A 12,840-nucleotide genomic window follows, 5' to 3' on the forward strand; every position below is an offset into this window, starting at 1 on the left:
TTAAACTTCAGAGGAAAAAAAAGCATAAACATGTCCATTAAAATCTCTGCCATTAGCTAGATTTGTGATCTGCACTTTAGGAAACATACTCTGTAATTTAGGTTTAGAAGAATGGTGCTTGGATTTAAATAATGGGCCAGAACTCAGGTAATTTCTGCTATAATACAACTAATCTGTAAAATACTATCCAATATGTATACATTGTGAGTAGAACCAAGTAAAAGTTAAAAAATTATAATTTCTAGTACAGGAAGTGGTCAATTTTGTGTTCTTGTGGACAGTTATAATTTGGTCATAAGTAGTAGGTTGAGATACTTCCTTCTGAATGTACAGCCTTAGAGAGCTGTGCAGTCCTCCAGATATTTGCATTCTCTATGAGAGAATTCATTAAAATGAAAATAAATATCTGGAAATGTAGAAATATCTCTGTATGCAATTCACCATCTCAGTGCTTTCATGTGCACCTTTTCAGTCACTCAGCATCCCTTTGATGAATTCCATAAAACTAACCAAGTAAAAACCAAATAATATTAATATATTGAAGAAAGGTTTTTGGTCTCTACATATTCATTTCTTGGGATCTAATTAAAATTGATTTTGCTGCTTTTGGGTTTTAATGACATCTTACATTGTGGCTGCTTTTTCCTAGGATTATTTCACAGTTCTGAATCAGGGATCATATAACTTGCTTGGCAGGTTGACACCCGTAATTTTTTGGTCATAAATATTTAGATTTTCTGAGAGAGTTTAACTTGCTTTATCTACATTTTAAAAATTGGTATGGCATAGGCATCACTCAGTTTGATCTAATAAGTTGTGTGGTGTGGTGTCCTAACAATCCATTTAGCTGTAATCACTGTTTGTATGCAAAGGATTACAATTAGAACAATTTTCTTTGCTGGTAATTCTGAACCTGAAGGAAAAGCAAATTGGAATAAAAAAGCAAGCTCTATATACATGAGTATGTTGTACAGTATTTTAATATAAAAACTGACCTGCATAGCTTCAGGGAAAAAAAAAAAAAGAGATTGCAATTTTTCCTGCTCTCAGTTTTAATATGCTCTTTAAAAAAAAAAAAAAAAAAGTCTTTCTGGTTGGTTTTGGTTTCCAGCTACCTTGGCCATAGATTTATCTTCTCAGTGTTCCTTGGGATTCTCAGAGAGGTGAGGACTTTTCATTTAAAATTGAGCAATCTAAGTCTCTTGTTATTCTACAAAAACAGAGAGCATGGCCACTTGTAAGCTAACAGGAAATTCAGATTGTGTAGGCATGTCAACATTTGGCTCTTACACTATATCTGACTTTTATCTGATTTACTTGACAAATAGCAGACTTCATAGAAGCTTGATAGTAGGAATATAGAATATTCCATATTAATAAGAAAGACCTCTTTAATTCAGTAGACTCAGTGCAAAACATGAGGCTAAATTACTGCACTGCCATAGGTCATATTTTGGAGCAATGATTTCAAAAATATGTTTTTCAGAATGTTCCTGCTTATAGTTAGTTCAAAAGACTTTTTTGTTGTTGTTTTTGTTTGCTTATGTAGGTTTTTAAAAATAAAGTAGACAGAGTAACTGCCAAACTAAAAATCTTATTGGAATAAGAAACATGATAGGATAAGAGGAAGGTGTTTCATCAAATGGTGACTCTCCTGATCCTACTGGCTTTCAATGAAGAAAATAATTTATGATTAAAAATGTTTTATCTCCAGTAAGTAAAGCATGGAATGTCATAGGGAAGCATTACCATGGTCTCATGGCAAGGAACACTTTGTGTTGCAGGACAGTGAGTCCTGTCACATGTAATAACAGTGACATCATGTGATGTGCAGTACAAGTCTGTCTTACTATCACTGTTTTGCTTTAGTACATTTTGCTTCAGAACTTCCTGAGCTGGTAGTATGCAGTGAAAATCTGCTGCCTGCTCCTACAGACGAGTAATCTCCACAGTTTCTCATCTAAGCTTGAGCCAGTTCTCAAGTTACTCTGTGAAGATTGTGAGTAAAATCCTGTTCCTGATGAAATACAGAGAAGCTCTACTGTTGACCACAGCTGGGAGAGGATTTCACCCTAAGATGCTGTCAAGTTTCTGACATTTAAACGCCATCCTCACTTCTTGAATCTTATGATTCCAACTAAAACATAGTTGAAAAGGAAGGAATGTGTTTTTCCATTTGCATAACTTTAATGATCAAATTGAGCTTAACATTTCTTTCAAAGTTCCCACTTTGGCTGGCATTGCTAGCATTGAAATCACATATATCTCAAAAGTAACATATTTTTAGAAAGTTTTATGTGATAAGGAATGGGGTCTTGAGATGAAAAGTGCTTTTCATCTTGGAAGTAATTTTTATCTCACTTGTGTGTAAGCAATGTGCTGTGGAGGAAGTCAGACTGTGTGCAGCTACATGTACATGTTTGCCTGCCTGATTTTTCCTCACTCTATCAAAAGAAGCTTTTAGGATGAACGAGTAGAAGATGAAGCAAGGACCAGAGGGCAGACACCCTTTTGTATGGTACCTCCTGAGTGTTAATGGTGGAACCATGGTGGGGAAGTAATTAAAATTATATCACTGCTTTATCAAAGGTCAGTATTTTGGGAGAGTTTGTGCAAAACCAGTGAATGAAGACAGTGACTTTGAAAGATTAATTTACAATAACTAGGATATCCCTGTGTTTGTGAGATGCAGTAGGTTTTCTGAGACCAAAGGTTAAAGATTTTCTGTTCTTTGTATACATGCCTATGCATACTTTTGAATTTATATATGTAGCATATTTATTTTTAGGGGCAATTTTCTATTAAAAAGCTGTTTGTCACCAGCTGCTTGGGGAAATTTGTTGTAGATGTCAGTACAGCTTGGCTTGTTGCACAGCAGGGCTGAGGACTGGAGGCTGGATTTGTGGGCTCTGTTTAGAGCATCTGATTCTAGGGCATAGCCTCAAGAGTGCAGAAGTGCTATGAGCTGATCTTGCCTTGCCTTCAGTAGGAGGGTAGAAACTACATCTAGACTTTTAAAATTATGGAAATTAAGTTTTTTTCGGGCTCCTCAATTTGTGCAAGTTAGGTTTACACAGATTTCATGCAATTGACTGGTGATTTTAGTGGAAGCAGATGATCTGCACCACTTTTGACTCAGATGCTTTCTATAAGATGTCCAGATAAAGAATGAAAACGAAGATTTGAAGCACTCTGGTTTCAACAATATTTTGCTGCATTGTGGATGTTGTTATGCTTTACTACATTGTAGAGCAGAAATATAGGAAGTGAAGAAATAGCAGTAGAGAGTGGTTTATGCAGAAACCTTGGGGACACTCACAATTCCCTGACCACAGGTTTGTATGATTAAGGAGATGCAAATTTTGAAATCTTAATAGCTGACCCCTGAGGGCAGATTTACCATTATGCTGAGCTTGATTCTCTCATTATCAAGAGATTGACCAACTGGAGAAGTTCCTCCTTAAAATAGGTCCAGTTTCCCAAAAGAGATGAAGGGAACTGTGAATGGTTGTGTGGAACAAATACACTAGCTGGGCAGTGTGTGAAGTTTAGCCACTTAGCCTTTGATGACAGCTGTTTTAAATCAAAATCTTCCCTTTGCACAGGGGAGAGATACAAAGATTCTGGTCCCAATTTGAGATTGGGAGTTTACATGATTTTGTTTTCATAAAAACCGTTTTATAGCTGTCTTGTTTAGGGCTCCTCCATGCATCCCAGCTGATGGTGAGAGATGTGCTTCAGTTTCTGATTGCCAGAATCTCCTGGTAGGCCATGGGTGTTTAATTCAATCTTCAAATATGATTCAATAAAGTGGTTCTGTATTATGTTTCTTCTAAACCCAGGAATATTTGCATATGTATATTTGTATGCAAAACTGAGCTGTGTGGATCCCTTAGTAGCTGATTGGTGTCTGCTATGGTACCAAATGGGATAAAGTCACAGAGCTTTTCTACAGCCAAGGAACATATTCTGTTTACTCCACAGCTTTAACATCTTCCTTCTCAAATATATACCTCCATTTACACACCTATGCATGTCTACATTTATAGACATACATACTAATTGCTTTGCTGCTCTCCATTTAGATCTGTTACTGATAATAGAAATGTAATTTTGCAGAGAAAGAAAGAGTTTAAAATAAAGTCTTGTTCTGACTGAAAGCTTGTTTTCTTTAGCCAACTCAGCTGGTCTGGTTAAAAAAAAAAGACAACAAAAAACCAACAAAAGAAAACAAACTCTTTCAATAAACCTTATATCTCTTTGTTTACCATGCTAACCATTATTAAAACATCAGGGTATGCAAGGTACATTGTTACTGGTATGATATTGCTTATTAAATATTAAATCCCTGATTATTGAACTGTAGAGAATTAACTACCATGACAAATGTTGTGCATCAATCTACTCGTAGTGCACACAAAGAAATAGAGTACTATGATTCATAATTACTAACTGGCATTTTGGGTTACCTAATGCATCTCTAGTTTTCCATTGGACAAATAAATGTTAACACCTACAGTGTCTGTAAGTGGAAGGATTAACTGTTGACAATTCTAAAGGTTTCAAAATCTTAAAATTTTCAGATTTTAAGAAAAGATTTTCAGATTTTAAGAAAAAATTCTTAATTTTTTTTTCTTAATCACAGCTTCAAGTACAGATACTTATCAATTCATTTTCCATTGGTTGTTCTCTTTGATGTATTTATTTAGCAGCTGTCTTGCTCTGGACATTGTTTTACTTCTTATTGTCCCATCCTAGTGTCTTTCCACATGCAGTTAAATTAAAATCACAGAATCATAGGATAGTTTGTGTTGGGAGGGACATTTAAACGTCATTTATTCCAATTCCCCTGCAGTGAGCAGGGACATCTCCAGCTAGAACAGGTTGCTCAGAGCCCCACCCAGCCTCACCTATTTCCAGGGATGGGGCATCCAATAGCTCTCTGGGCTATCTGCTCCACTGCCTCACCATCCACAGTGTAAGAACTTTCTTCCTTAGGTCCAGTCCAAAGCTGCTCTCTTTTAGTTTAAAACCATTCTCCCTTGCCCTATCACAGCAGGTCCTGCTAAATGTCTGTTCCCATCTTTTTTAACAAGCCCACTTTAAGTGCTGCAATGAGGTTTCCCCAGAGCTTTGTCCAGACTGAGCCACTCTCTCAGCCTTTCCTCCCAGGAGAGATGGTCCATCCCCATCCTCAGGGCAGACTTGCCCTTGGTGAAGCTGTGCTGGCTGTCCTGGATCACGTCCCTGTCCATGTGCCTTAGCACAACGTCTAGAAGGATCTGTTCCATGGTTTCCTCAGGCACAGAGGTGAGGCTGACAGGGCACTAGTTCCCAGGGTCCTCCTTTTTACCCCTTTAAAAAATGACTGGCAATGTTTCCATTTTTCCAGTCACCAGGAACTTTTCCTGACTGCTCTGGTTTTTCAAGTATCATGGAGAATGGCTTGACAACTACATCAGCCAATTTCCTCAGGACTCTGGGGGGCATCTTATCAGGTCCCATGGATTTATGCATGCAGACCTAAGTCATACATAAATACATTCATAAATGCACAACAGTGATAAACCCAGGGTTGTCATCTGATTTATTTTCCATAACTCTTTATGCTGGTGTAGCTAGTTTCAGAAAAGTTCCTCATAGTTACACAGGGACACTAACAACAAAAGTTTATTCTGACTCCTCTGTTGAAGGAAAAAAAAAACCCATGTTTTTCCTTCACAGTTGAAATCCACGAAGAGTTGAAGTGCTTGGAAAATTTGAATGATTTCATGGATGTCTCAAAGCTTTAAAGATGAAAGATCCAGCTTTTCTTCCTGATTAAGCTATGAGAATTATGAGATCCTGTGGGCTTTTTCTACTTCAAAGGGTCATTCAAATATAACTGTAAGGATGAATGCCACAAAATTATTTCAATTAAGTTTGACCGAATGAACTCCCTTTGTTTTATGTGGAAGGATATGGAGATTGTTCCCCTTGGCTTTTTCTACCTGTTTTCTACCTGTTGCTGTTCTGGACATTCAGGGCAGCCTTGAAGAGGTACCTGAAAAGCTGCTGAACCTCTTAAGTCGTAGGAATCTGACATCCAAAATATTCACCAAATAACTGGCAGCAGCAGTGTTCTTGCACTGGGCAGAAGTTACATGGGGAAGCAAACAATGTTGAATTGAAAAAGGAAAGATCACAAAGTCTAAAATAGGATGTATATTCACCTTTTTCCTAAGTGGGATCAGGTGTTCTTACTGAGATGGAAAAATTATAGATTTTCAGGAATTATTTGGAAACAAGTCATAATAGTAAATAATTTTAACTTTCTTGTCTATAATGACTGATTACTTCATAGGCTTTCTCACTTGCTTTTGCCACCATTTTGTCATAGGCCTTGGAAAGATTTGAATTCTGATTTAGGGCTTAGTCCAACATAGAGTGCAGTATACTGAGATGTTCCTGCTGACTTCATCATGCTTTGGAGCAAGCCCTTTTGATGGCGTTTTCACGTTTGCTTTCAATTATTTCTTTCTCTGGCATCCTAAATTGATGTTCCTGATAAAAATCTCGGGGGTTACGAAGGCTTGAAGACTAATATATTCATTTCTCTTATGCTGCAGTGGCTTCAGTATGTCACAAGGGCATTGTCAAGAGTAGTCACTATATTTCTCAGTCTGAAATCATTATTTAGTGTGCTTAAGGAACTGATACAATACCACCAAAATCAGAATTTAAAAATTACTTGCCAAATAGAATTTACCCCACTAAAATCCTTAGAATTTATGGTCAGCTAAAAGTAGAGAATATTATAAATTCAGTTTGATAAAAAGTAAGTCAGGCATTTAGGATTTTAGTTATATAATAATAAATTTCTCTAATGAAAGTATTCAGTTTACTAATATTTCCTGACTTAAACATGTTTGGTAGGATTTGGGGTGTGGGATTTTTTGTTAACATCATGTCATATTTCATTTCATCATTACAAACCATGCCAAGATAAATATTTGAATTGTGCATATTCATTGGTGCACATTCAAGTGTAATTCTAAATATCTAGTGGCAGCCCTGGCATTTGCAAATGGGTTACATATGGTTCGAGTAACCGAGGGCTGATGATTGTTGAGGAGGGACCAGCACACTTGCACCCTGTGAAAGGATAGGTCTGTTTTAGCCAATTAATTTAGCCATGGGGTTGTTATTCAGAGTTTATACTGAAGTGAGGGAGAGTAGGCTCTACTCCTTAACCCAAAATTAGGTGTCACTCATCCTCCACCTGTCTGAGACTACCACAATGCAAACGAGCAGCGTGCTCACATCTCAAATGGCTGCTGTGCTGTGGAACTCTGCAGTGCATTTCTCACATTTTTCACCTTGTGCCGTTCCTCCAGGGTGCCAGGAGAGCTCATAACATCCTGTGCCAGGATCCAGAGAGGAGTACTTTAGGTGCCACATCACAAACAGGTACCTGGCCCAAGTCTCCTGATGATGTGTTAGCTGAGTAAAGCTTTGTCTGTCTTGTGTAAAGGATGTTTCAGCAATTGAAGTAGGAGAGAGTACTCTGGTTCTGAGCACTGGGTAATGGGATCAGTGGAACACTGTTGGTGCATTTCACGTGGAAGGGGAAATAGAGTTACATGCTGACCTCAGACAAAAGCAAGGTTTTCCCACCTGTGAGCTGACCACTAGAGATGAGTGTGTTGTAGCTGAGCTGGGAATGGAAGCTAAAAGGAATAATTAAGTAAGGCATATTCAAATGCCCTAGTTTGGGAAGCAGCGTAACACCTATTTATATAACCAGCCCCAATTCAGGTATCCTTTGGGAAATTCTGTTTTGTTCGCCACATCTAACTGCTGAAGCACCAGAATGTGGCAGGTGAGGTGGGTGCTGGAGCAACTCACAAATTCAAGACTGTTTATGATCTCAGCAGCTGATTACAGCATAAAGCAAAGTAACTGTGGAGGTTTTGCTGCTCAAAGCTTCAGATGATATTTACATGAAATAACAAGGAATGCCTTCAGTGTTTTGTAAAGGTGGGGAGGAAAGGAAAGGCTTTTAAATGTGTGTGTATGTGGGAGTAGGATATAGGCATTCCACATGCATGTTGCTTTGATGCTGAAATGGACACAGCTCCATGTCATGGCTCTGATTTTCCAAATTTGAATTTCTGCTTCTTTTGTTGGCTCTTCTGTGGGATAGATATCCTGAGGTTTCTAGGACTGATTCCATGATATAACAGTTAAACAATAACCTAACTCCCTTAACTCACCCGTCACATATCATTATTTGAGTTAATGGCTGTAGACATGTGTGAAGCCAACCAGGAGCAGCACCCTTGTGTCACAACCATTAGCTGTGATACACCTAGTGAGAGCCAGAGTGTAACCCCCTGTGACAAACAAAGTGATATATGCATAAATGGTACATCTGTTATATACCAGTCCTTAAGAAAATACCACTTCTGACTCCATCATGGATAAAAAATTTTAATCCACTCCAGTCACAGATGTCCTCAAGGAGATACTACAGATTTCTTTGAATATTATGAAGAAAAGTGAGTCAAGAAAAATAAATTACATATTGTTTTCTGATCGTGATAAATATATTTCCAGAAAAAGTAAAGGAGTTGGGCTATGATACAAAATGAGTAGGAAGAAATGCAAGTGAGAGCTACCAAATAGCTACATAAATTAGAATTAATGCACTGAACAGATTCAGTTTAACAAGAGTGGGCTGATTTGAGAAACTGATTATGATTTGAATATTAATTTTTAAGGACAGAGAAATAATCTAAAAGCAGAGACTGTGTTTTTGTATGCATCATAACATTTTAACTCATGACTAAGTTATTACAGGAAGATATTTCCATATATTGCCTGCATTTAGGTGTCTGTCTAGATGAATGACTATTTTTTTAACTGTAGGATAACCTATTTGAAATACATTTGAATTTACTCTGGGGTTAAGGGAAGCTTCTTGTGTCGAGATCCGTTTCTTTTTTTTAAACCAAAGAATTTTCTTCAAGAGGTTAATAGTCAGAGGTAAGATCCTCATTAACATATCAGGGTAATGCATGTTTTTAAGTAATTCACTTGGGTAAGGCACATTGAAAGCATTCCACAATCAATTTCAAGAATAGTTTGTCAACCTTCAATAAGAAGGGGAAATTGTAAGAAAAGAAGCCTGAAAATTTTTACTCATAATACAGGAAGTCCTTCAATATTAAACAATGAAATGGCTACACTTGAGTCATCTTAATGGTATCACATCCTCTTGTCTTCCATTAGAACCATTGCAAAATTTAGGAGCTGATAGCTTAAAAATCTTAGTGGGAGAAGACGTGCAGTTGAGACTCATGAAAACCTGAAAGAGTTCAGGACATAGTAATGAGAAAAACAAAAGCTCTCTGTCTTATAAGTGTTGCAAAACATTTTTGCTCTTCCAAGAAGCACGTAGAAATTATTTGAGGAAGAAGACAAAGAGTGATTCATACTGAGCTTAGTGAGCTTCAGTGTGGTTGTGGAAGAGGCAGGAGCTAAAGGACATTTGTACGGGCAGCACAGAGCCCAGAGCAGGACAAAGGTATTCCAGGTTTGCAGGGAAGGTGAGGACTGTGTAGGACAGGCACTCATGACTGAAAGCACCTACTTCTAGAGTTCCCTAAGAAATCCTAGCTTCCATAAAATCAGCAAAAAAGGTTCCCTGGATTCCCAAGACTTCTCCATCTTTCTAATTTCCTTGCTTTATTGGGCATATATTTGTGTATTGGGCAATGCTGATGTGGTTCATTCTAAATACTTTCTCCTAATCCTTCTGCCTCTTCACTAAAGGAGTAGAAACCCCTATACTCATGTTTTCCAATGCCAAAGATTTTTTTAAAATAGTACACTTACCAGATAAGCCACTTCCACCAATTTTTCTGATGGCTGTTAGCTCAGAACTATCTTAGGGGAGCTGCCAAACTCCAGATGGAGTTCTTGCAGTCACAGTAATTTAGATGTCTAGTTAATGTTATATTGATATTATATTTTAAATCCTATTAATGTTCATTCTGGAGAAAAAATTCAAGCAGATACGTTTCAGTTGCAATATTTTATTTTGTCTGTCTCTTTATATACAGAACAAATGCATTTCACAGATAGTTTCCAACTTTTCTGCTCACGTATTCTGTGGAACTATCAATACCCTTAAATACGTGACTAAGGAAATGGTACCTAGGTATCAATACCAGAAAAGGACAACAATAAGGTGACAGATCAGAAGAAAGGGTTAAAGACATCTGTACATACATAATTCTATAGAGTATTTCCTAAAATTTTGAAAATGGAGACTCATCCACCTTTGGCGAACTGCTGTTAACCCTTTAGTGACCATCCTAGCTGGTGAATTGTTTGTCCAATAAGTGAATGGAAAGCACCCATTGTTGACTACATTGAACTTGGGAATTCAACTTTGGCGTAGACCAAATAAGCAGGAGTGGTTAAAATATCAAAACTTGTCTGGCAACCTCAGTATGCGGCTGTGCCATCAGTTTCCCCCCAGCTGCTGAAAAGAGCTGTCCTTTCGTTGCAGGTGTCTGGTGGGTTGTTTTTTCTTTAGCGAATCCCATTAGAAACAAGAGCAACAAAATGCTGCCAGTCGATAGTTGCCGGGATAGCACCAGGGTGGGAGCACCTCTGTCCTGAGCCCTGGACGCCGCCCGGCTCTCTGGGAAGGTGTCTCCACCTCCGCCGCACGCTCACCGCCTCGCCGCTCCCGCACACATGTCTTTTCTGACATGCAGCACCAGCCTACTGGATCGCTACCACAGGATGGGCTCGGGAGCTTCGCCCCCACCCCACACCCCCGCCCCTTTCTCTTTGCTTTTTCTTTTCTTTCCCCTTCCTTTCTTTCCTAGGCTCCGTTTGCCGTAGCATACACCCTCCCGAGGGGTTTGCCTGGATCATTTATTTATCTTGTGCGCATTAAGAAACCACCATTAGGCTTTGGTGGGAGGCGCCTTGCTCGGTGCGCGCTCGCCTGCCTCCGCGGCGCTGCCAGAGGAATACACAATCGAGCCGAAGCTGCAAGCTTGGCAGGAGCTGCCTTTGCGTGCCCGTTTCCTTGCCGGATCCGTATTATTTTTTGCCGACTGGGTCATTGCCGCTCCCCTCCAGGGTTTCCTCTTTATTTTTATTTTTGCGAGTGTGTGGATTATTTAAATATTTTTTTTTCGGGAATCCTCGCTGGAGTTTTGATGCCGGGCCGGACTTAGCGCGGGCGCGGAGGAGCTGCGCGGAGCCGTGCCGAGCCGTGCCTCCTGCCCCGGGCCCCGCCCGCGGATCGGCCTCCCTGGCCCGGCGCCGGCCGCGGGTTGGCCGCGGGGCCGCGGAGTGGCGGGTGCGCTGCGCCGCGCCGCCGCCTCCCCGCGGAGCCGCCGAGGGATGCTGCTGCGCCGCGGCCGGGCATAGGCAGGAGCCGAGCGGGCGGGGGAGGGAAGGAAGGAAAGAAAGACGGAAAGAAAGGATCCCCCAGCCCCGAGGGGAGAGGAGAGAAGGTGCGTGAATGTGAAGGAATGTACCTGCCCGTCGCCGGAGCCGCACGCTTGGGATAAAAAATAAATAAGCCGAGGAGGCTGATCCTTGCGACTTATTACCCGGAAAAAAAAAAAAAAAAGAAAAAGGAAAAACCTTATAGCGGAGGGACAAGAAGAAGAGCGACGAGGCTGCAGCGAGCAGCGCTAGAGGAGGGCGCCCGGCGGATGGCGCGGCCGTCCCGCTGACTCCGCGGCCGCGGGAGGCTGCGCGGGGCGGCGCGGCGCGGGGCATGCCGTGCCGGCGGCGTGACTGAGCGGGGCGCTCCCGCCGCCCGCTCCGCTCCGCACCGCGCCGCGCTCCCCTCCGCTCTCCTCCGCCGCATGCCGCCGGCAGCCGCGGCGCGCTGATGCCCCGGGGCCGCGGCGGCGCTGCGGACGGCCCCTAGGATGAGCGAGGGGGCTGCCGGCGCCGCGGCGCCCGGGGCGGCGGAGGCGGCGGCTGCGGCGGGGGGCCCGGGCGGGGATGGGGCCGGGGGGCCGCCGCGGGAGCTGCGCTGCAGCGACTGCATCGTCTGGAACCGGCAGCAGACGTGGCTGTGCGTGGTACCCCTCTTCATCGGCTTCATCGGGCTGGGGCTCAGCCTCATGCTGCTCAAGTGGATCGTGGTGGGCTCCGTCAAGGAGTACGTCCCCACCGAGCTGATGGACGCCAAGGGCGTGGGGCAGGACCCCTTCTTCCTCTCCAAGCCCACCGCACCCCCGCGCGGCGCGGAGACCACCGCCGCCGCCACGCCGCGGCCGCCCAGCCGTGTCAGCCCCCGCCTCACCACCATGAGCCGGGCTCCCCCGCGGCCCCCCGGCACCCGCGGCCCTGCGCGGGGCGGCCCGCGGCCCACCGCGGCCAGGCACCCCCCGGCGCCGCACACGGCACCGCCCGCCAGCGGCCCCCCCGGCACCGCCGGCCGCGGCGCCCGGCCGCCGCCCGCCGCCCCCAGCACCCCGCCGCTGCCCGCCTGGCCCACTGCGGCACACGCTACCTCCTCCTACAAGATCTACGTCCACGACTCGGCGCCGTCCTGGACCTTGTCTCCCTTCCAGGAGTCGACCACCACCACGCCGGAGGCCAGCACGACCCCCAAAACCCGTAAGTGTTGCCGGCCGCCCCGCGCCCTCGGGCCGCCCGGTGCGCGTCTCGCCCCGTCCAGACCCGGCGCTGGCCGAGCGCCGGCGGGGTCGGGCCGGGGCGATGCGTCGGTCGGAGGTGGCCGCCGTGTCGTTCCCGTGCGGTTGCTGCCGCGCTGGACAGCTCCTAAGTTTGCCCTTCTTTCTCCCTTACCTG

The 12,840-nt window shown here is 43.2% G+C and overlaps 1 protein-coding gene across 3 annotated transcripts in view; it reads left to right on the forward strand.

The window, feature by feature from the left end:
• The first annotated feature begins 10,867 nt into the window (after nucleotides 1-10,867).
• Nucleotides 10,868-12,840, forward strand: part of NRG3 (neuregulin 3) — a 341,403-nt gene continuing 339,430 nt past the window's right edge. For 2 of the 3 annotated variants that reach the window (XM_085064085.1, XM_085064087.1), the window contains exon 1: nucleotides 10,870-12,645. In XM_085064085.1, the coding sequence (XP_084920211.1) occupies nucleotides 11,949-12,645 (697 nt within the window). In that variant the 5' untranslated portion in view covers nucleotides 10,870-11,948. Of the gene's footprint in view, nucleotides 12,646-12,840 lie in introns of all 3 variants that reach the window. The other variant, XM_085064086.1, reaches the window with a different exon arrangement.

This window comes from Lichenostomus cassidix, chromosome 6 (genome assembly GCF_008360975.1).
Source record: "Lichenostomus cassidix isolate B80296 chromosome 6, HeHo_3.0, whole genome shotgun sequence".
NCBI lineage: Eukaryota > Metazoa > Chordata > Aves > Passeriformes > Meliphagidae > Lichenostomus > Lichenostomus cassidix.